Source organism: Oryzias latipes, chromosome 24 (genome assembly GCF_053564925.1).
Source record: "Oryzias latipes strain Hd-rR chromosome 24, Olatipes_Hd-rR_3.1".
NCBI classification, from domain to species: domain Eukaryota; kingdom Metazoa; phylum Chordata; class Actinopteri; order Beloniformes; family Adrianichthyidae; genus Oryzias; species Oryzias latipes.
The window spans coordinates 20,645,402-20,670,443 of NC_136260.1; the positions used below are offsets into that span (position 1 = coordinate 20,645,402).

General features: G+C 37.2%; 1 protein-coding gene across 9 annotated transcripts; it reads right to left on the bottom strand.

Moving 5' to 3' along the window:
* Positions 1-1,204: 1,204 nt before the first annotated feature.
* LOC101171376 (uncharacterized) lies at positions 1,205-24,844 on the bottom strand. 9 transcript variants are annotated; one of them, XR_002872851.2, is made up of 32 exons: positions 24,573-24,843; positions 19,444-19,656; positions 19,050-19,100; positions 18,164-18,286; positions 18,053-18,079; positions 17,606-17,656; positions 17,235-17,261; positions 14,887-16,845; positions 14,685-14,801; positions 13,564-13,752; positions 13,431-13,487; positions 13,012-13,050; positions 12,806-12,847; positions 12,642-12,707; positions 12,515-12,550; positions 12,385-12,432; positions 11,944-11,997; positions 11,802-11,849; positions 11,427-11,717; positions 11,263-11,310; positions 11,133-11,171; positions 10,714-10,764; positions 9,449-9,496; positions 9,298-9,339; positions 9,061-9,177; positions 8,941-8,976; positions 7,826-7,864; positions 7,720-7,746; positions 7,531-7,554; positions 6,953-7,016; positions 4,680-4,724; positions 1,205-4,611 (listed from the first exon to the last, which is right to left on the bottom strand). XR_002872851.2 is itself a non-coding variant. In XM_023952746.2 (31 exons), the coding sequence occupies exons 1-31, from the start codon at positions 24,589-24,591 to the stop codon at positions 4,460-4,462; spliced, it is 4,128 nt and encodes a 1,375-aa protein (XP_023808514.1). In that variant the 5' UTR covers positions 24,592-24,843; the 3' UTR covers positions 1,205-4,459. The 9 variants fall into 9 exon arrangements, 8 of the variants coding, with proteins under 8 accessions (XP_023808514.1, XP_023808521.1, XP_078799271.1 ...); XM_023952746.2 differs by lacking the exon at positions 7,531-7,554 and having other exon boundaries at positions 6,953-6,979; XM_023952753.2 differs by lacking the exon at positions 6,953-7,016.
* Positions 24,845-25,042: the final 198 nt, after the last annotated feature.

Here is a 25,042-nt window from a genome sequence, read left to right on the forward strand (position 1 = left end):
CAGAACCAACATTTGCATCACGTCTTTTATTTCCTCCAAGGTTTAAGGTGTGATTTGCTTCAGAATTGATTGTGAAATTGCAGTTTTCATCATTTCTGCTACATTTTTTAACATTCAGTTACTGACTTTTTTCCAGTTTAGAGCTAAATAATTCTCCCTGTGTGATAAACAGGAGGACGTCACAAAACAATCCCACTGTAGAAACTGGATATCCATATAATCTCATTCAAACATTTGGAAAAATGTATACCAAGTGTGTTATTTACTAACAACATTGGTCAATTAATTCACACAAAGAAGATCTCTGAAAAATAATGTGATTTTGTTTTTTTTAGCCATGAATTTGTTTCCAGGGACTTTTCCAGACTTGAATGTTTCTTTAGTTTTGAATGAAACACAAGAATTTTCTTTGTAACAAGGTGATGTTTGACCTAGAAAGTTGATTTCTCACTGACCTTAATGCTATTGTTATCTCAGCCAAAGCCACTTATTCCACGGAAATGCAATGTGTTGTTCCCTAAAAATCCAGCATTTCTTCTCTAAAGACACTGAATGACCTTTTTCTTTAACCGCTAAAGATTTTCTGACAAATAAATGTGATAATTTCATTTTCATATCACTGTTCTTTGATTGTATAGTAGATATAGGAGCTGTAGAAAAACCAAACTGAAGCTGAATTGTGAAGTTAATATGGTAAGGCAGTATTCAATATGAAGAAACCTGTTCAGTTAGCAGATGAAAAATGTATAAATGTTCTCTAAGAAAATTTGCTGAGATGTAAAATGATAAAAAATAAATATGGACACAACCATTTCCAACATTGGTATTTGCATCTTTGTGTCTGTTGTTTTTTTTTAGATTCGATTTTTCCTCAATTTTATGACTTTGTTGTGTTCTAGCATTCTCTCTATTCTCTAGATATCTTTTGTTTTTAATTTTATGGTGGCCTTAATACTTTTTTGTAGCTGGTAAAAGACTCAAGTCTTGTCACTAATAAAAAAAAGATAAATAAAAAAAGTAGTAGTCAGATTAAAAGACTAAAAATTTGAATCTTTGAATTCTGCATTTAATCGCAAGTTTTTTTTAATCGTTTCTTATCCATTATGATTAAGGAAATTCCCATCATTTTGTTAAATTAAAATCTAAGCATCAGGTATGTGTAAACAAACATATCCTCTAATGAACACAGTGAGACCCACACAAGTGTTTCCGCACATATTTATTCAACCCAAAGCCTTCATGAGAACAGACTTTACATATTTTACCATCTTGTCTTTCATAAAGTGACACTTTTATCAGTCTGATTAGTCACTTTTCACGTCATTTCTGTTTCAGAATAAAACTCAGTCCCAAAGATTGACTCATCAAGTGATTTATCAGACAAATCTGTGATGTATAACTCATTTTACTGTAACATGTGACAGGCGACTGACCCTGACCTCGACAGAATCTGACCAATAGTTTCCAGTGACATTCTAAATCTGACTGTGGAATCAAAGTTAAAGTCAGCCGCTGAAAACCAACTAAAGTTTCAATCACATTTTCATGCACAAAACAAAAAAGTTATTTACAAATTAAAATATTTCCTCATAAAATTGAACATTTTCACATCGTTTCTGTTAAACGCATTTTCAGCGAAAACAAATTCCTCGTCAAAGTCTTGATTACATTGATTAAAAAGAACTGACACATTTCTGACTGACAGAAAAACAATTCAGTCAGGGGAAATTTTTTTTTAATGTATGACATCCTTATAAAACTTATAAAGTGATTCTTTTTCCTTATGCTCATCAACCAGGTATTTCAAACTTACTAAGGCTATCAAAAGTTTAAAAAATTGTTTTCATGCTCTGAATTAACATGAGTAAAGTACATATTCAACTTTTTTCAAAAACACTTTTCATTACATTCACAAACTTTAATATCCACTGGCTTTTGTAGCAGAAGCTCCCCAAAGTAAAGGCCATGTCACACTGCGTACATTTTGCACATGTTGCACGGATGAAAATTGGTCATACGCACATAAACCTTGAAAAAGTGAGAAGTAGTTGTCTTTACGTGAAATTTTCACAGATTTATAGCGAATGAACCACGTTTGAGCTACGGAAGAAGTACCAAAAAACATGCAAAGAACACGTAAATCAACGTAGAAAAAAAACCTTGTGTGATTATTGCGCAGCTTATAAGCAACTCATTAGTGATTCGTGCGTCAATTACGTAAGGAATAATGGCAGACGACGTGCAGAATCAGAAATAATGCACGCCAATGAAGCCTGAATCGAAGTGCAGCCATTATCCTGCTTATACCATGTTCACTCATAAATAAATAAATATACAATCAGTTTTTAGTTCTTTATTCTTGATATTCTTTCGGTTTAGATAGCTTTTTTTCACATAAAGCAGACTATTTTGTTTGTGGTGTGGCACCAACCTTGACTGTAGAGGCAAAGAAAGCGATATATATGCTGATCGGCACAAATAAAGCATCAGTTCAGTCCCGCTTGTTTTTGTCCAGATGATGAAGCAAAAGTTTGTTTTAAAGCAGCCAGCGCAGTGATATAGAACATTTTGATTTAGAAATTATTTTTTAGGTGTGCATTATCACTGTGGTTTATCACATTTTAATCCACACCCAGCAGCCTATCAGAATCCAGTATTCAACCGGACCATAGCAAAAGTAATTTCAATGTGACCTATGCGCCGTATGCGTCATATAAAAGTCATACATTGGTGGTACATGCTTGAAAAGTTAGATGGACATACAAGGAACCGTCACAAATTTTTGCATGCATCTTGCAAAAATCAAGCAAAATTGTGCAAGGTTTACATAATAATTGCTTATAAACTACGTCAAACTGTGTAATTCTCTATTGACTAAAAATCTTGAACAGCTCAAAACCGGATTCACGTTAAGATCAGTGAATGACGAGCACAAAAAACTGTTATGAATTACGTTTATCATGCATGTATCACGAAAGACTTCACACATGGAAAATGCACAAAATGTACGTAGTGGCTGTTTGACATGGCCTTAAAGACTTGAGCTTTCCTTCCATTTCACCGTTGGTCAGTCTTAGATCCGCTAACAAGGGAGAAACTCTAGATTCACAGGATATTGAACCTGTGACCCTGATATCGGCTGTCTTTCCCCAAACATGTTCCTTAACTCTGCAGGTTGCCATGTAACTTGTCCTAACACAACTGTAATGCACTCTGACACCATTTGGACTTGCTAAAATTAAAAAAAGCCTCAGAATAAATGATTCAGAGATCAAGCATCGTAATCATGAAATAATCTGACAAATATCTGCAACAATATTGTCTTTTTCAAGAACTTACATCTATACAAGCCATCAAAATGAATCCAAAATAAGAAAAAAAAGCAGTTATCACTCAGAAATGATGATACATTTCAGCTCCTTCATCTAGCAGCAGTCATGCATTCTCATGGTGTTAACATTTCTGATGATTGAAAAGATTTTTCCGCTTAAAATTGTTCTCAAACCTTCAAAAGAACAGCCGCTCCTCATTTCTGTGGTTCAAGTTTACAAATGACTGTTCAAAGATCAGATAATAGCAAAATTACACAAATTGGTGTTTCCACTGTGTAAAGTTCAGTAAATCTTGAAATGGCAATCCTCATAAATCAACAGAACTTCATGCATCTGGCCAAGCAATTCAAAAGTAAGGTCAAAGAGAACACAATTATTGTGGCTCATCCAAATGGAAACATAGAGAAGGATAAAACCCAACAGGCCCACACATGCTGTACAAGTCATCTAGCACCAGTGAGGCAATTGTATTACTAAATCAGGATGTCAATGAAAATGTGAGCATTTGATTACTAAGCTGGTGATGAGCAGAAGCGACAGGTGCCCAAAAACATCCCAAAACGGAGTTGGTCGCATCAGAGTTGTATTGTGCGGTTCTTCTAGGGTTTGTAAACCCAATAAACAAAAGTAATCTGAGTACATTCAAAAACCAGTTTGATTAGCCCTGAAACTCTCAGTCTCATTTTTCTAGAATAAATCCACCTTTTAGGTGTGTAATGAAATGCACGTTTGCGATGTTGTTATGCCTCTACTCTTGTCGCATCATTTCATTGAACTTTCTCTAAAAGATGATGGAGAGTTTACAGCTTTAACTGACAAGCAGGTCACGGTGAGTAATAGCGGGTGTCAGTTTAAACAACAGGGAGACTGATGTGTGAACCACAGCGTCTCGTTGCTCATCTGGATAAAGGAGAACTTCTAACCCTACATAAATCACAATATATACATTACAAATACCTTTAGAATAAAAGGAGTGTTCACAAAGTGGTAAACATGTAAGACAAAAACCAGGAGTAACAGAAACCCCCAGAGCTCAACCGCTAATTAATTACATCAATAAATAAAGACCAGAAGCTGTTCACTCTTTTCCCTTCAGACTGTTCTGCCATGAGGATTCAGGTTCCCCCCTACTGTCCCGCTGCCCGAGCTGCTCTCTGCTGCTCCAGCATGGACCTGATGGCAGGGGAAAGCATGGCGGGCGACATGGCAGGCGTGAAGGGTCGGAGAGGATACTGGACACTTTTACCCGGAACGTAGATGCACTGAAAGAATTTCTGGCCTGAAAGACACAACACAGTCGTTATGATTTTTCCCCAAAGTATTCGGTCATGTTTCAGGAGCGTTTACCTGATTTCTTCTTTTCTGTAACATTGTCTTCAGCCTTGACGTCTTCTACAGAGAACACATGCAGTTTAATAATATTATAAAATGTCATTTAGAGAGAAGTACAAAAAAATTAAAACACACACCCCCCCTGATAAAAATTCTTTAAAAATCCAAAGAAATATAAGGAACAACCTTCAAAACGTTTATACAAAAGAGATTCCATGCAAAAAAAGAGAGATAAATATGTTTAAATTAATTTATTTAAGAATCATGTTTAGATTTATTTAAATTTCAAACTTAATAATTAAACACCCTTCAAGATTTATCTGTCCCTTCATATTTTGATATTTTTAAAAAACTTTCTTTAATCACACCTCGCAGTAGAAACAACTTATTTTGAGTAATCCTATTTTCAAAGTTTTCCTAGTGGTCTTTTAATTATGATTAGGCCGTTTTTAGCCCCACCCCCCTGGTGGTGGGGCTAAAAGGAGATCGTTAGAAATGAGCCTCTAAGTCAGGGGTCGGGAACCTATGGCTCGCGAGCCATATATGGCTCTTTTGATGGTCACATGTGGCTCGCAGACAAATGTTTAATTATCCTTTTTTTTTTCATTAGACCAGTCCTTCTCGGGCGCGATGCGATCCCAGAGGCGCGCAGTAGTAGCGGTGCTTGGAGAGAAAAATCTGCGCCAGCACTCTCAGTTTACTATTATTTATTATTTCACAGAGTTTGTACCATCTGGAAACCTGTGAACTGCCGTGCCTAAAACTGCGCGCTCCCGTCTCTGAGAAAGAGTGCGCAGTTGCGGAGACGGGATGTGTGAGGAAGAAGGCAGAGGGTGGGGGGGGGGGGGGGGGGGGACCGGCAGCAGGTGAATCGCGCAGGGATTGTAAAAACGTAAAACCTGCTGCCCGTCACTCACTGCAGCGTGTGAGTGTGTGTTTGCTGCCATGTCTTTCTCACATCTACAGAACATTCAGACCTAAGATCCCGTTTAAAGTCTCAACGCCTGCACGAAGCAGAAACTCACCACGTATTGCCCAGACTAGACCATCAGCAAAACTACTACGAGAAATACTCATCATTTATTAGCAACAGCATAACAATGTCATTAAAAAGAATCCACAGACTTATTGTACTTTAAAAGTGTTGAATTGCATCAAATGCACACATTCACTTGAATATTTAGTTTTAAACATATTGTCGCGGACTGAGTTTAACTTGGCTGTTGGGCCGCGTTAAAAGTTCTGGAGTTCATGGAACGCATCGATCAAGCAGAGATCTGATTGGCCCTCAGATCTGTCGCTCAGCCTGTTGTTAGGGAGTTTGGACCAATGGGGTTCAGCTATGGGCCGAATAAGGGAAATGGGAGGGCTGGAGCAGGAGCAGGTGAACATAAAGTTGGGAGAAGCGCTCTCGTCTCGGCGGGAGAGACTTAGGAGTTGCTGAGTTAATTGTACGGCGTTTGTTAGGGGTCTGCAGTAACCAGAATAAAGAACCTTAAAAGAGGTTAAGTCTCAGTGTGGTAAAGGGACACTACATTAATGTATGGCTCTTTCGAAATTACATTTAAAAATATGTGGCGTTTATGGCTCTCTTGGCCAAAAAGGTTCCCGACCCCTGCTCTAAGTTGTGGGGGGACCATTGGGGCAGAGAAACCCCGCCCCCTTCCTAGCGCCCATCTCTTTCAACTTTTCACGCTCTCCCGCTAGCTTACAGTCCTTCACAACCCCAACCTACCATCACCAATGCAACAAAAATGGCGAGCTGTATTGGATCCAAATGCTCAGATGAGGAAAACAAACAAAGCTTGTGCCCCCTCACCGTATTTTCTAAGTGACAAATACAATCTTTTTCATCTATTCGTCTGCTCCTGATTCACAGCGATTTTGAATAAAGAAATACACAGAAATGCATTTTGGGTCATCAGGAAAATGCCACAAGAACATGTTAAAAACACCAAAAACACAATTTTCAGTCGACTGGAGGATCTTCTTTCTCTCTCATACTAGTCAGGCTATAACTACCTATTAGTTCATTATGCTTCATGTAATCCCATAGTATAAGCATTTCAGATAGTTAGACTGTGTTTCTCATGCAGTTTTTTCACCAAAAAAAGACTTTTTGAAGAAGCTTTGCCTTTCATGCCAACAGTGATTTTATTTTACCCCGTTCACACAATAAAAACACCAACACTTTTTCTCATTCTGGTTTTCTTGTTATGAGCTCCACAAACCAAAATCAAGCTGGAATAAGGTGACATTTTAGTGCTGAAGCAGAAAATAAAGCCCACCTTTTGGGTAAACCTCAGAAACTGGATCTGCTGAGTCAGATATTAAGTCCGTGTCATAGAGCCGCTGTGTACATTTTGTGCACATTGTCAATTAAAATTGGTCATACGTCAAGCCAACACAGAACATGAACCGTGTGTGAACATGTGGAATTTGCGTATGCAGATTGCGCACAATTGCTTGGGATTGACATAATAATTGCGTATAAACAAAATACATGTAAAGTGATTCATTCTCAACCGACCAAAAACAAATAATGCATATTACGCACGTATCACAAAAGACCGAAATTTCGTACGTGAAAATGCTTAGAATGTAATTAGTGGCTGTGTGACGTGGCCTTTAGAAAAAGTGTCGTTGCAGTCATAAAGGTGACATGATCCACAGAATAACAAGAAAAACTGTTCAGATAAGTGTTATTATTGCATTAGAAATCTCAAAAGAACAACGTTTTAGCTCCTCTAACTCAATAAAGTATGGGAAAAAAAATCAAATTTGACATTACATAATGTCTCTTCATTCATGCGGAGTTAAACGGTGCAAATGTGGTGAAAATGATTCAGGAAACCTCAGGACTTACAGGAAGAAGGTCTTTTTCCATTCACTATTAACAATAAGCATATATACAGCGTCATAGTCACGAAAAGCAGCACTTAATAAAGCCTCGTTTGTCAGTGATGGGGTGACTGCACAGCTCAAGAGCACAAAAATATTAAACTTTTTTTTGGGAATAAACGGAGCATGAAGATCCAGCATGCATCAGACTTACTTATTTGCGGTGGATGCTTCTCTTTGTCTACAATTTCAAAAAAGGAGAAAAGGGAAATTTATCCCTGTCATGTGAACGTGTGTGCTTCACTTTTCTAAGTCCCTACCTTCAGCTTGTTTGACAGGTTTCCTTTCAGCCTTTGCAGCTGTGGAAGAGAAGACATCTTTATTGCAGGTTGTCAGTCCTGGATAATCACAGAGTTAATTTAGTGGTTCTGTAGGATTCTTTTTCTTCGATGTTATGCAGCATTGAAACTGTCTGCTAAAATAATGAATACGCATAAAGCAGCTTGTTTGTTTAGACTTCATTTGAGGATTTCTTGTTGTTAATCTGTTAAACATAACACAACATGAATCACATCTGTGTGTTTGACATTAACTATTCTAAACTCAGAAATTAAATCTTTGGCTTTAATTGTTTTCTTTTTAATGACTGTGCAGCTTTCCAAATCCCAAAGGTTCTTGTACACTTCTGTTGTGAAGCAGAGGACTACAGGTGCTGCACATTTATCAAAACCAGCAATTCACCACCACGACAAAAAAGCAAATAAATTTAAACCCAGGCTGATCAGTTCAGCTCAGATCTGGATAGCATGGTTTGAAGCAGAACCCTTTTTACTACCAGGTTTGTTGCCTTACAGACTATTTTGGTCACAAGAAAAGACAGCAGGACGGGAAAAGCATTGGACAAAGACCAGAGTTTATTCAGCTCCTTTTTGTTTCTTAGGCCACACCAATCAAAATGCCTCATTTCAGGCCTCATGAGTTATTTGAATCAAGAATTCTCAAATGAGCTTAAAGACATTTAAACCCGCAAAGTTCAAACCTTTGTAGAAAAAGTGTTATGAAATGAAAACAAAGATCTGAACGCAATTGAAGATTTATGCAAACTTGGTCGAGTGAACGGATTCTGCACAGAAGATATGGCACAGAGGAGATTGATTGACAAGGTCAACCGCCAATCAGGATTCCGAGCACAATGCGCTTTAAAACAATAAAAAATATTAAAAAAAATAAAATTGCACACAAAAAAGTAAAACAGAACTATAAGAAAAGTTAATCATCGCTTTAGATGGTTCCAAAACCTACATGTCCACCACTTCCTTAAAGGAAAATGTGTCCTTTCCCCAAAACACAAAGCAAGATCTCAAACCCTTCTCACTGGAAAACTCTACAATGCACACAATGAAAAAAATAAGTAAGCTAAAGAAAAATAACTCACTTTTCTTTTGTGGCTGCAATCTTAGCCTTGGCTTCCCTGTAATCAAAAAACACATCACCAAACAGAAACTACAGTTTCCTGGATGCTAAAACTGAATTGCATTATTAGATGATCGGTTACCTGATTTAGATGACCTGACAGGTGATTCTTTTCTGATGCTAGACGTCACATTCGCCCTCTTTTCATCTTGAAGTCTTTTGTATCTGTACCGCAGGGGACGTACTTTTGGATCGGGATCTGCTCAGAATAGTAAATGTCTCATTTAATAATAGAGATCTAACATTTGACACCAGCATAAAATGAGTAGAAGCTGAGTGAGAGAAGCTAGCAACAACGATCATAAAGCCAGAATTTTACCTTTCTTCTCTGCAGATGCTTTGACTTTGCGCTTGACAGCTGCTGCTCCATCAGTGAGGGAGAAGCACAATTAGTTTCCAATCAGCTCTCTTGTCCTTGATGTGATTGATCACTTGATCCATGCTAATTGATCCTTGTCAGCGGGTGTTACCTGTCTTTGCAGATGTTGATTTCCGTTTCTGTGTTGCAGCTGCAGGCCCTGACATAATGAGAAAAGACCTATGATTAACAGCTTGAGTAGCTTACAATTCATGCCAAACCAAAAGGTCCTTTTTTTTATGTCAAAAGAGGCGAGGTTAGTCATTTCATGAGATGCTGAAAAGGCTTCATTACTGTCTACTCCAGAAAATTCAAACTGTTCTTTGAAAAGGCAGCAAATTAGAAAAAATAATAAAAAGAAAAACAAAGAATATGTCCTAGAGTTTTGTTTTAACCGTCATTCTGTTGTCTTTGTAATCGTCCCACCCGTGGGTCAACTTAGATAATTACTTTAGGAGATGATTAAGCAGACCTTCCAAGGTCCAATCCTATTAATCCCCTAAACCATAATGACAAAGATCAAGTCAGCTTTAAGCATTCTTTGCCATACAAAAGACAAGAAAAACATAAGCGAAAAGTAAAAACGTATCATGAGATCAGCATACATTTGTTTTTAGTGCTTCCTTACACGTCATTTTAACCCTTGTGCTATCTTAGATGACCCCACCCTTACATTGACGTGTTCTCCCTACCATGACAAAGGTGGATAAAGGTGGAAAGATTTCATGTAATCCATGGACACCAGTGAAGATCACAAATCATTGAAGAAAAAAGGTTCAGCGCACTGTCTAGTGGGTCTAGATGACCCAACTTCCAATGTTAAAGTGCCTAGGATACCACAAGGGTTAAGCCAATGTTTGTTTTCCTTCTTTCCTGACATCTGATAAGCGTACAGACCTTATATTCCCATCAGTGGAACCAGGAAAACAAAAATAGTTGTCAGGAAACGTAAAAACAAAAAGATGAGTAAATAGGAAGTTCAACTTCATTTTACACTGAAAATGTGCCCAAAAAGCAGTATCTTAATTAGAATTTCAGCTCAATATAATGATATTGTTCATTCATGTATTGTATTTAAATTAGCCCAACAATGACAAAAAGCACGTAAAAAGCTTCCTGCTTTATTAATTCATTTAAAATGTGGTCTTATTCCCCATGAATTTCCTTTGAAATAATAATATTTATATTTGTGTCTTCATTCTACAGATGTATCTTCTAGCAATTTTTGCAGTTTTCTTGTTTTTCTTTAACATCTTTTATGCTTCCCTGTAGTTGTAAAGATATGTAGATATGTCGATTTTATTTAGTTTTTCCTGGACTTCCACCTCCAGGAGAGGCTTTCGTCAGAAAGTTTAGATCAGGTAAAACATTGCTTACCTTTTTTAGTCACTGCTTTACTTTTTGGTTTTTCCTTTTTAGCAGTCAGCTCTGCAAGAAAATGAAAGGGCAGATGTGCAAAGGTGAAAACTTTACCTCTTAGCAAGACTTAATCTAATATTATTAACCCATTCATTGATAGATGAGGTGCACGAGCCTCTAAGAATTCAATGTTTACAACTAAAATTCATCTGCATGGTCTTTTTCCCCTGAACATTTATGGGCTTGAAACACCAAAAGATCCAGCTAAAACAGATAATTATGTTTGTACATTCGTGCAGACTTCATTTTTTTTCAGTGAATGCACCCATAGCTCTTTGTGTCGCCATGTATCAGTGTTTAATGCTGCTGCTTGTAGTTACAGGAAGCAGTTATCTGTTTAATTAAGCATTTAGCCTGTTAGGCAAAGCATTCAGTACCTTTCACTGAATCAGCGGCCTTGACTTTTTTCTTTGTAGCTGAAAGTGACAATAAGGGAATTACTGCTAATGAGTGTATTTCACAGAAAAATACTGGTTTATGCAAATAAACTCAGTTAATAGTCTTTACCTTTCTTGGTAGGGGCTGATTTATCTTCTTCCACAACAGTCTCTGGTTCTTAAAGGAGAAAGTTTATGTTGTTGTTTTCAATTCATTATTTTCTGGTATTAAATATATCATTAAATCTGTGACAAACTCACAGAATCAAGAGGATAAAGAAAAAATCAATGCACCTTGAGGTGGAGCTGGAGGTGCAGCTGGAACATCAGGTGGAGCAGGAGCTGTAGTCTGGACCTCCGGTTGGACTGCTTCCTTGTGTTCTGGAGCCTCCGGCTCCTCGGGCTGGATTGGCTGAACCGGATCCACCACCTCTTGTGGAGGCGGTGCCACCGGCTGATACAGAGGTGGATATGGTTGATATGGAGCATACAGAGGCTGCATCAGGGGCGGAGGAGATTGTTGGTGATAAACCGGTGGGTGTGGTGGACCTCCAGGATGGACCGTCACAACCGGAGCAGATGGAGCTAAAAATATGAAAACAATTATTGCAAAAGTATAAAAAATCTATAAAACGGAATAATTTGAAGACATCTGGCACCGGTGATTACCTGACACCGTCGGAGGAGGGTATGGATTATCTGTTACTATGTGATGAACTGAAAAAGAAAAGACCCTTCAGAATAATGCAAATGTTTATGTGCCCACATATACATTGCCGCAAAACATTTGATTAAAATCTTGGTTGCTTACCATACCAGCCTGCAGGGGAGGGGCAGTAAACTGGTGCAGGTCTGCATGGACCAACTGGAGGAAAAAAACAAGGAACTTTTTCACCTTCATGTAGGTTATGTGGATTAAAGAAAATATGTTAAGAATATAATAAACAAACATTAAAAATTAAGCAGGAGCAACTGAAATGCTATTTTATTGATTAGAATATTTGAAAATTTATATTTTCTTCAGCAAAAACATTTTATTTTAAAGGTGTGGAATACAACTAAATAGGACATTTTTCTTCTTTTCCATTTTTTTCTTATTAAAAAGACAAAGTGTTGCAGTTTTATTTTGGATTTGCTTAAAAGAAAATATGATCTTTATTTTTTTTTATCACTACATCTGTTACTTAGGCAACAGTGATGAGGATAAAAACCTTTGGTTTACAATCACAATCAAAAAGACACAATTTCATACCTTCAGGTGCAGATTCAGTGAGGTGTTCCTGCTTTTTGGTCTCTTTTTCTGAATATAAATATAATCAGATTATTAAAATGGATTTGAATTATACATTGAAATGCTAAAACAAAAAATCTTAATCTATTACCTTTCTTTGCAGCCTTGCTCTTCTGTTTTAATTTGGCTATAAGGACAAAAAAGGAAAGTTAGAGTTTGTCATATTATCAGTCACTTTCTAAATCCTCTGCTTAATGATTGGAAGTTTTGTGCTTCACCTTTGAGAAGAGGTGCAAGTCTGACCCGCTTAGGTTTCGAGTCCAGATCTGCAATTCTGGGAAGACCTATACATAATGTGAGAAGATAATCATCAATAGTAAAAATAAAAATATGAAAAGTGATGAACTGTTCATGAAAAACGTAACAGTGTTGTCAGGCTCACCTTGTTTTTGGAGTTTTTCAACAGGGCTCACAGACTCCAGACCTTAAAGCAAAAACTCAAGAAGTTAAAAGACAATTTATGCATCTGGATTCATCTCACTGAACAAGGTTGAGTACATTTTCATTTTAAGAAAAACTACTTTGGCTTTTTCTTTTGCTAGGTTAGACAGCTTTTATTTGGCCCTTTTACATTAAACTTAGATTTACCTTTTCTCCTTCTCAAAGCGGAAACCCTCCTGGGAGCACCTAAAATTAAAAAATATTAAAACTGATCAATTTTTAAAAACTGTCAGTTATGGCATAAGGTAGCACAAAATGCTCATTTAATGTCAATTTGTGGCCATGAGAGACAAATGTTCGGCCACAAATTCATAATTTGTGGAATTTTTTTTAATGTCTTCTAGGTTTTTAGGTATTTTTTAATGTATTTTATGTACTTATGTTTGTAAAAAAAAAACACAGCAAAGTAAAATTGCTATTAGTTAATATTCTGTTATAATGTTTACAGTTTGTCAGAACAAACAGAAGGTTTGTTGTGTTTAACCGGCCCGTGATGACAGTTCTGATGTTTTCATGTGAACAACATGTTAACAATAAGTGTGGTAAAGTAAAAACGTCCCACTAACCTTTGCTTTTTCCGCTAGGAGGTTCTTTGCTCTTTGCGGAGTGCAAACAGGGACACTCTGAAATCAGAAACAAATAAATTTAAATTACACACTAAACCTGACAGAACAAACACTCTCTTTCTTTGGTTCGGACCTCCAGGTTCAGGTTCCGCTGCTTCGTCTTCCACCTCAGGCAAAGGTTTCATCACATTCACTGTTGCTCTTTCTTCTTCGTTGTCTTCGTCATCTTCCTCTTCCTTATCCTCCTGTTCATGCACTTTGGAATCTGCCTTGGTTTCTCCAACTTCTTCCTCCTCATCTTCCTCATCCAGCTGGCTGGAATCTGATGAGCCAAGTAGCATTTGAATGAACTCAGAATGCTTTAGAAACTAAACCCCTTGCCAAAGTTTCATTGATTAAAATGGTTACAAAAATGATCTTAGATGGTCAAGATGGTTGCCAGATTGAGCGGTTTGGATTTGGACTTAGCTTTGGATGGGTGACCATAATTTGGATGGATTTGAGGTTAGTTCCTCATAAAAAAATACATTTCAACCAGGGACAAACAGTCTGGGGAGGCACCTGTCGTTATGAGATGCAGCTATTAATCATAAAGTAAATATGCGTCCTCTTATCTGTTATACAAATGCCATTTATAGGTACGATTCTATTCATTTTTATACTCATAAATATATATTATATATATATAGAATATATTCTCTGTATTTTGAGTACTTTCTGTTACATTGAAGAGTGCAAAGTGAAGCAAGATTGCGCAATTCCATGCAAAATTGCTTGTGTGTGTGCCTTTAGTGTATTCAGCATATGCTGATGATGTGACGCTTTATTCATTTTTTTCCATACATTTATATTTCACGTCCTTACTTTCTATTTAATAGGTTTCACGTTTGTCTATTGTTTGTTTAGTGTTTGACATAAAGCTGCACTGACAAGACAAAAGGTGAGGCAGGCCGGAAATCACCTGTGCTTTTTGTGATAATCATAAAGAAACATTAGATTATATGTTTGATTAATGCAATTATACGTTTTCGGGAGGATTTTTACTCTTGTTTTTGCATCAATTTCTTTTTAGTTACCTCAGCTGATTTGATTCATCTATCCCATTTTTTTGATTGTTCTTTATGTAGGTGAAAAAAAAGACATTTTGGACATTTTCGGGCTGGAAAACCATGACTCTATCTGGCAACGCTGGACAACAGTTTAAAACATTCTTACAGGCAGACAAGAACGTGGACTCCATTGTGTTTCACCCACCTGTTTCTGCCTCCACCAGCTCGTCTTCATCCTCATCCTGTGTGAGCTCCTCTCCACCCTCAGCTTCATCGGTCTTTGGTGCCTCCTCCTGGTGAGGGAGGGCTGCTGCAGCCGCAGCTTCAAAGACACAAAACAGCTTTTTTGTGCACCAACAATCCTTTGATATTTGACTGCTGTGATGTAAAGATCATCGATGCTGTACCTGCCAACAAGATGTTATCATCCTCTTCTTCATCTTCACTTAGTTCCTCCTCATCACTGTAAGATTCTTTGAACTCTTCGTCCTCCTCTTCCTCCTCATTTTCGTCCTGTGATTCATAGTCATCACTTGTTGATAAGTCCCCACTGAAGCCTTCATCAAGCTTTATGGAGATGTCATCTTTCTCATCTTCATCACCTAAAACTCCACTATCTGAAGCTGACGACAAGGGGATGATGGATTCCTCCTCATCGTGGTCGTCGTCATCCTCAGGTTCATCCTTGTTCTTTTCGTCTACTGTTACAAGGACGTCTTCGTCAAAATCTTCATCCTCAATGTCTTCCTCTTCTTCTTCATCATCAGCAAAATGCTCAGAGGTTGCGATGGAGTCATCTTCCTCGGATTGGTCCAAATCATCGTCTGTGAATTTCAGATCTTCTTCATCTCTTTCATCATCATTTTTGATTGGAGGTAAAGGAGGAAGATCTTCCTCACCAAGAGGTTTAAGATCATCCTCTTCTTCATCCTCGCTATCGATCACAAGAGGAGGAAGATCAAGACTCAAGTCATCGTCAGTGTCTGCAGGTAAATCATCACTGTCAGATGTTGGAACATCCTCATCTGAACTCTCATCTTTTCCTTCCTCTTCATCACTTGAAAGAAGTAACGATTCACTGACATCTGAAGAGTCGAAAACTTCTTCATCACCAGTTGTATCTCCTTCATCAGACAGAGTTAGGTCTTCATCACTCTCTTTCAGATCATCAAGTGCCTCAGCTTCAGAATCCATGGACAGAGCAAACTCTTCATCCTCTGACGTGAAAACAGGTTCAGGGGAAACTTCCTCAGAGGACTCTTCTTCTTCTTCTTCAACTGGCTCATCTGTGGCTACAGCCTCATCTTCCTCCTCTGCCTCAGACATTTTTTCATCTTTGTTCTCGTCTTCATCAGCTGCTTCCTCTTCTAAATCATCCTCGTCTTTATCCTCAGGCTTTGGTTCAGGTTCCGCCTCATCTTTGTCTTCTACTTGATCTGCAGTTGCAGGTGCCTCGTCATCTTCATCTGCTTCCTCTGCTTCCACCTCACCCATGTCTTCATCAGCAGGCGGTTCAACTGCTTTGTCCTCTTCTATATCCTTGTCATCTTCATCCTCTGTGATGTCTTCTTGCAATTTTTCATCTTTGTCTTCCTTCGCTTCTTTATCTTCCTCTTCCATTTTCTCTAACTCCTCTTCCTCCCCCTCTTCCACAATATCTTCCTCGCTGACTCCACCTTGCTCCTCCTCTTCATCCCCATCCTCCTCAGTTTCCATGTTTTCTCCTTCTTCCACCTCTCCTTCTTCCTCTTCTTCAGCTCCTTCTTCATCCTCTTCTCCATCTTCCTCCACCTCCCCTTCTTCTTCCTCTTCTTCATCTCCTTCATCTCCATCTACTACTTCTTCTTCCTCCCCTTCCTCCTCCTCTTCAGTTCCTTCCTCATCCTCTTCTACTACTTCTTCTGCCTCCCCTTCTTCCTCTTCTTCAGCTCCTTCTTCATCCTCTTCTCCTACTTCCTCCACCTCCCCTTCTTCCTCCTCTTCTTCATCTCCATCTACTACTTTTTCTTCCTCCCCTTCCTCCTCCTCTTCAATTCCTTCTTCATCCTCATCTACTACTTCTTCCCCTTCGTCTTCAGCTCCATCTTCATCCTCATCTACTTCTTCCTCCTCTAATTCTTCTTCCTCTCCTTCCCACTCCTCTTCTTCTTCATCCTCCTCGCCTTCCTCCTCCTCCTCTTCTTCTGCTTCTGCATCTTCACCATAATAATCTTCATATTCTTCAGCAAACTCCTCTTCATCATATTCTTCATACTCATCATCATCGTCTTCCTCACCCTCCTCTTTTACTAACTCCTCCTCATCCTCTTCTTCCTCCTCCTCCTCTTCCACATCTGTCACTTCCTTCTGAATTTGCATTTCTAAAACTGCAAGAAAAGTGAATTAAAGATAAAAAATAAAGAAAACAAAAAATTGAATTTAAGAAAAAGTTCAAAACATTTTTATTTTTTAACCTTGTGGAATTAACATTTCATTCTGCCTTCACCCGACACTAACTGGGATAGGCTCCAGCAACCCACCGACCCCAATTTAACGGGTTTGGAAAATGGATGGATGCGTAAAACATTCATCTAAAAAGTCAATGTTTGAATTCTTGATTGGAATTTTGTCTTAAAGTTTAGTGTGTTTTATATATAAGTACACAAAGCCGATACAACTAAATCTAGTGTTTGTCTCGGCTTTATTAGTTTTGTACCCGTTTTTTTTTTTCCAGCTCAGATGTGTCGAAAAAAGGAAGCTTTTCCCAAATACAAACCTTTACTTCTTGGTGGCAGAAATTCTCCTGGACAAAGCAAGACAAAAAGAACTTTTAAACAAAAACTGGGTAGCAAAAATGAAAGGCAAAATGTACAAAACTAAACACAGAACACATTTAGTTTTTAAACATGGGAAGAAGCGATTAGCAGTGTGAAAACAGACACACAGAACAAAACATTTTTGAGAAAGAAAATGCATCAGACTTTCTAGCAAAAAGCAAAACAATCTAATACAACACTTTAACTAGTATTTTTCAAGAATGATAATTATTTCTTGCTATGAGCTTAGTTGGCAGTTATCTGGAGGATGGGGACAAAGCCTTGTTTGTTAATTTTAAATTAATTTCTAGAGATAAAACAAATTGAATACCTTTTCCTTTCCAACTCTTCAACTCTTCTTCCTCCTCCAACCAACTTGTGTCTTTGAAATGGTTCACAGATTCAATCATAAAATCTGTTTGAATCTTTTAAATTCACTCCCTGAATGAACTTTTATTAAACATACAAACTAAACACAATTTAGTCCTGAAGGTGTTTTTGTTTCTAATATTATAAGGCTTTAGAAAGACTTAAATTAAGTGCTCCATAAGTGGTCATCTTTTCTAGTGCAAAATCTTTTCTAGTGCAAAATCAAATCACCACAATTGCAGCATAAATTATCTTTATATCTATAGCGGATTCTTTTTAGGGTCGTGCTTTTGCAGAAAAAAAAAAAGACAGCAACTGAACATCACCAGATTTAAAAAAAAAACATGCTTTTCTTTAAATCTTATTTCAGAGCTAAAACAAGAGAAAATAAAAGTGAGATGAAACCAACCTTTTTTCCGAACTGCATATATAGTTCCTAGAGAAGATAGAGAGACTAGTTAAAATGCAGGAATTTCAAACTTTAGGAAGAAAAAAACAAACACAAGGTTTTTAGGGATACCTTCTTCTTCGGGAGCGATCAGGCTGGCCCCAAAGTTTATGATCGCAGTGAAAACGTTTGATGATTCCTCCACAGCATCATTCACCACCTTCATGGGGTCAGAGCTGATTTTATTGATGCCTCCTGGGAGCAGATGATGCTAAATTAGGTGGAATCCTGAATTTTATTGTGAATTGGTGACATATAGCATGAAAGGGTTAAAGAGCCCATATCCTTTCAAAATAAAAGCGTGAGCATCCAAACATTTGAATCCACCCTCCAATTTGATCACCTAAAGCACCGTAAAAGTGTTGTTCAAAAGCATAAAAAACATTTCCAACACACCCTTTTTATTAAAATGGAATCATTCTGTTTGTTGGTTCTGCATAGGCTGTGCAGGTGTTTCCTCTTGCTGTACTGATAATTCAAAGTTTAATTATAGACTGCAGTGTTTCAATTGATAAAAAAAAAGTTTTGTCAAAAATTTTATTCCATATCAAGTGAATTCTGTGCTCACTGAAAGTAAAACTTGCCCAGCTTTGCGCATCTTGTTTAAACACAAAGATGGAGATTTCAGTGCCACCTTGATGGATTTCATCATCCTGTTGAGGATCGGCTGCTCCCGGCGATGCTAAACTCAGTCAAGCTCAAGTTCAAAAACCCCAGAACCTTCAGAATCTGATTAGAAGCAAAGGTGCTCTTGACGGGTTTACGGGGTATTTGAACTTCAAAATAAAAGTTTGCTGCCCAGCCCATATCACTGGAATACTACCTCCAGTACTTTTAAATGCTATAAAGCATGAAGCAACACACAAAGCTGCATGAGACAGTTTAGAGTTTTTAAGATGTTAGGGGATTATAATTGTTAGGTGGGTCTACAGTTAGTAGCAGATGGGGGGGGGCTTGCCTCGACGCCCCGGATCCTTCCAAACTTTCCTGATGCCAGAAGGTGGATGATCTGGTTGGGTGAGAAACAGTTGGATGATGCAAACAGGTTAAGGCATTACAGAGAGGGAAAGGGAAGCTTTTACTGACAAAATTAAGGATTAAAATCAACCAAATAAGTATTAAATGTCCGAAACTATTAAAAAAATGTTTAAGGAAAAGGAAAAAAATGAAATAAATCTTCAGTGATCTTATGAAAAAAACATAATCCGTTAGTTTTGCATTAAAATATGAGATGGATTATTATGTTTGAAATAAGAATTAAAGGGAAAGCTGTAAAAGAAAATTGCTGCTGAAAACCAAACATGTTTTAAAGGAAAAGAAACAAAAAGCAACTTAAACTGTTCGTATTGTACCTGAAATAGTTTTATAGTCCATGAGATCAAACATAATGACAAAGACACATGTCCAAGTGATGAGCAGTGCTAAAACCAAGATCCAGGCCAGCGGGGAGCTGAAAGTGGAGTGGAGGTCATCTGTAAAGGTTTTCTTTGACATCCGTCCGGAAGGTGTACCAGCTTCTCCGTTTTTACTGTCGATGACCATGGTGGTGGTCACTGACGACCGAACTACACAACGAAGAGAAACGAGTCTTATTATGCAGAAAATGACCCTTCAGAAAACCTCACAAAAACATTATTGTAATTTCCACATCACCTGCTTCTGTCACAAGGCTTTACGCTCAGTGATGGGCTACCAAACTAATTGACACTTGAAAAGGTTTAAACCTTGTTATTAGAAATTCAAGAAGTTGTTTTAACTCATCTTTGCTCTACACCTTTCCAAGCTTTTCTCAAAATCAGCACAGTTGAGTATGTTTTGTCTCGTTAAGGGCTAAAAATAAGTACATTATTATGAAAATGAGTCAAAATCCTTTTGCGGTACACTCTTGACAATAGAAAAACTTGATTTAAGACTCAAAAAAACTCAAATTCCTCTCTAATTTTTGGTTCAATTTTAAGAATTTTAAGTTCAGTAAATGTCCATTGTTGTTTTTTGGGATTTATGTTTTAAGAATAAGTGCTAGTTTTAGATATTTGTAAAGATTTATTAAGATGGGTCAACCTTTACTAATATTTTTTTACTAAGATTTTTACAATTGATTTAAAAATAAAGAGTAATTTCAACTTATCATACTAGTTTTTGTCGTTATAATCAAAATAAACTACAATTATTTTCCATAAAAACTCAAAATATACAAACTATTTGCAAGCAACTAGCAAGAAAAAAGGCATGTTATTGGGTAGGAAGAACATTCAATTTGAAATAACTAACAGTTAGTTTTTCAGCTCATTTTCCCTTTTTTGAATGCTTAATGGCCTGCTGCATGGGCAGATCATTTTAGTACTTTCTAGTGATTTTCTTCTTAAAATTAGCATTCTTTCTTTAATTTTTAGATATTTTTGAAGAGTAAGCAGGTAGTGGAGGCTGCCAGGCCCACATGATCTCCCTTCTACCACCATGCTTTACACTGTTTTACTGGCTCTCATTAGGGAAACGGATGTTTTTTATTTTCAGAAAAAAGAATCAATTCTTATTATTTTCTACTATACACATGTTTATTTTATTTTTATTTTTTTGTACTTTACCCCACTTTATTTTTAGCAAAATTCCCCCAAATTGCTGACCTGTTGTGAATGTATAAAACTTCAGCAGTTTAAATTTTTAAAAAGTATGGTCTTAGGTAGAAGTGGTTGTGTAACCCTTGTGCTATCCTAGGCACTTTAACATTGGGAGTTGGGTCATCTAGACCCACTAGACAGTGCGCTGAACCTTTTTTCTTCAATGATTTGTGATCTTCACTGGTGTCCATGGATTACATGAAATCTTTCCACCTTTATCCACCTTTGTCATGGTAGGAATAACACGTCAATTTAAGGGTGGGGTCATCTAAGATAGCACAAGGGCTTTAATAATTGGGGAAAACAAATTACACACTTTTCTGCAAATTTTGCCCAATTTGTTGTAAAATAGACAACATGCATTTGATTTTGCTTCATCTTTTGTTGTACACAATTAACAGTTGAATTCTTTACTTGTTTGTGTGAAGGTCTTTGTTTTTGCTTTTATATTGAATTCTTTTCATTATGGAAAGTACGTGGTCTTATAGATAACTTATAAATAAAGGTCCATTTGATTTCCCTTCATGGGTTGATCTAAACTGAGGCTGTACTTCGTTCTTCAAAGTTTTTTTTTTGTCCATCCATGTTCAAAGAGCATGACCACAGAGGAGTCCCGTTGTGTGAGAAGCGTTTCTATAGATAATCAATGATTGTGTGTGGATCCTCCTTCCCATAAAAAAGAAACGGTCTCGTTTCTACTGTTGCTGTAGCTCTGCCAGAGGAGATCAGACCACCTGTCCGATCTCTTCAGCTTGTGCTGGCAGCTACAGTATAGTTACCCCCTTTCCTGCTGACTCAAACAGCTTAGCCGGCCTTTAAAAACACAGCCACACACACTCGTGATACTCTGCATATGCACCCGAGATTCTAACCAATCTGTCTGAAGTATAAAATCTGCAGTCCAATCATGCAGACTGCCGTAAAATAAAACTAAAATCATGAAGCAGAAGGCGGGACTATACAAAGAGGCTTCAGCATGTTATCTGTTTCCGGTGATTTTAGGACTAATTTTTATGTCAGATTGGCAAAGCTCACAGGTTACATGTAAATATGATCAGATCTACTCAATTTGGAGCGTCCAAACATTTTTCAAGAAGAGCATTTTTACATCTAATATACAAGATTAAGAGCACGAAAGTTCAAAGTAAAGATGCTTTGACACTGATAAGTTTGCTACTCTGCTAACTTCAGTACTTCATCCGGGATTCTCCTTCTGTCCTCACTAAGGAAAAAAGCTCTGAGATTCTAGGGACAATAACTTATTCCCAACAAAAAAAAGGACAACTTGCCCTTTACTGAATGGTTTACTGACTGGTTCCCAAAGGTCAAAGTAACCTCAAGGTTTGGCATCTGTCCGGAGGCCTGATTAAGATTGTTTGCACGCAAACCGGTCGAAGCACACGAAAGTTCTGTTACACTTATTTATTAACTGGATTGTGAGAGTAAACAAAGAAAAAGAACATTTTGATCATTTTCCAATAAAAAGTTTATGCTGATAAATCTGTGTTTTGCATGCAATTTTATTTGATTAGTCGAATTTGTACATCTTTGCAAAACAGGTTAATTTTAACAGCATAATTTAGTGCAAGTCCCTTACAGAAAATGGCAAGTAAACAAATATATGATGAAAATCACAACTTAAACAATAGAATCACAACTGAAACATTAAAATCACAAATATTTTATTAGTTAAGATTAATTTTAACCCAGAACCTAAGAACAGTTTTCTCTCTAAACAAATCAAGTTAGACAGTTTTTCTTTGATCATTTTGGGTAGCAGTAATTAACAGTAGCCCAAAATAAATACATAAAAAAAAACATTGATGAATTTAAAAAAAGCCAAATTTACACTAAAATTTTGATTCTGGATCTGTAATAAAGATGTCTGAGATGAGGGTGTGCCTTCTTTCAAAATCAATATGTACTTCATATTTGTCATTTAATTTTATAAATACTTATGTATTTTTGTAATGTACTGCACTTGTGGTGGTAAAGTATAAACTTAGGGAAACAGATAAACATGACATATAGAAAAAAGATAATAAACGGTCCCTTCAAATTAGAATTGAGTGCGCACAAAATATTATTGAATGGATTTGAAGAAGGAATCTAAAAAGTGGATCGCCCAGTTTGAGCTGTTGCAGCTTTTTCAAAAGTTAACTACAGCATAAAAGAGGTAAAACTTATGGGATAAGTTTACTTCCTCTCTCTCCTTTTAAAGCAAACAATTAAACTCTTTTTGATAGACTTAATATTTAAGGGTTTAAATGTGCCATGTACTTTATGCATAAGTGCTAATTAGTGTATTTATGATTAATAGTAATTGAAACTGAATATTTACATGCACATATATGCATTTTTTATATATTTTTCAATAAATGTATGACTAATTAAACTAAATGTGATGTATCTATTCTGTTTTTGGTCTTCTATTTGGTTCAATTATTGTGTTTATTCCTTGAAACAAACCAATTCCCAAAACCCCCAAATCCAAATTTGACCCCATGGGTAATTCAGGGTTAAAACCACATTAAAAGATGAAAAAAGAAAAAAAAAAATCAGTTTTCACATTAAGCTAAGAAAAACGGTTTTTGTTTGGATTTTAATGTTAGAGTGGAAGTTTGTCTGCATGACACTGAAAGCTGTTTAGTCTATACTTGAAGGTCTGTTCCAAAGCTTCTTCAAACCTGGTTTGTCAAAGACTGCTATTTGCTATGGAGGAATGTGTGAAGAAGCAGAGTTTAAAAAAAAAAAAAAAAAAGTCTGTCAACAGAGCGACCTGAGTGGTCCTGCTTCCTGCTTTTGGTCAGGACCAGATCAGCATCGTTCTGGTTGAACTGCAACGACTTTACAGGACGTTTACTAGAGCAGAGCTGGCAGTCTGAGCTGCTGGAGGAAAGCAGTTTAGACAGTAAACCTGTGATTTTTGTGATTCTTTTGAAATTTGTCATTTGTTTAAAACTTGTTAACGTTCACGCAACAGTGGTTTTGGCTTTCTGTGTGTCATTCTGGGATCAGCTCATAGTCCCCCTCTTTAATGGGAGTCAGCATCCCTTCATGAGGAAGTGATGCTTTTCAAACCTCATTTAGACACTTTCTGACAATCTGCTTGAATTAAATCAAATCAAACTTCATTTATATGACACTGTTCCTTTAAAAAAAAACATGGCACAAAGTGCTTTACATTAAGACCAAACAAAATTTAAAAAAAGAAAGAAACGATCATGAAAAGTTAAATAGAGCCCCCTCCCCAGACCTACGCACAACCCCCCTCCCCTTATCCACCTCCCACCCCCTATCTGACGGAGATAGACAACAGGAAATAGGCTGAGCATGAAAACAAAATGTTAGTTGTTGGAAACACTAATATTTGGGACCTCCCTCTCTGTGAATAGCTGAATAGCCAGCCAAATGCAGCATCACAGGTCGGGGACCAGCCTCACCTCTGGCGGGGGGTTGACATCATTGTTGGCTCAAATACTTTGTTACCCTTTATAATGTTGGGATATATGCAAGTTTTCCTCTCCTAACAGTCTCAAAGTGATCTAGCTCAGTACTTTTCCCCAGCATTGGACACAAACTGGTCATATGTTTATAAAGACCAATGGAAAATATTTTAAGACAATAATTCTACAATAAAAAGGGCATGAATCACAACTTAAATGACAAACAGCACTTCCAAAAAGATGTTAAGAGGTTCAGACCAAAATAGACTATTCAGGATAAAGTAACGTTAAGCATGGATCATTTAATAATGCAGCTTTGAGCAGTCTGCAAACAATAAACCATAACTTTCTAATAAAATCGTGTGCAAATACATAATTTACTGTGGATTTAATGAAACTTAAACATTAAATCTTTACCTTCATGGCCTTCAGTCATACTCCTGAAGTTTCCTGTCCAGCAGTAAAGTCTTAATCCAGATTAATGTCCATGAAAAGAGACAATGTGGATTTTTTCACTCCAAAGAATAGTTTAATCCAACTGTATGACAACCAATCCAACATTAAACGTGTGGAAACTCCCTTCCAGAGTCAAAGTTTTGCAGTGGATGAACCTGAAGAGACCAAGTTTGGGTAGCCGGGGGGGTCTCTGCCCTATGCCTGGTTGGGACTGTAGACAGAGAAGCCCCCCCTTTTTCTGCTCAGACAAAATTAGATCAACTAGGAGGGACAGGAGGCTGACGGGTGCGAGAGAGGGAAGACAGATTGAAGGTAACTTTAGCAGGCCAGTCAGTACAGTGGCATAGTCCCTATGTGGAATATGATCTAATACTGAATAAAATGTATTATAATTGTTTGGATTTGAGGTATTTCTACCTTCATCTTGGTTC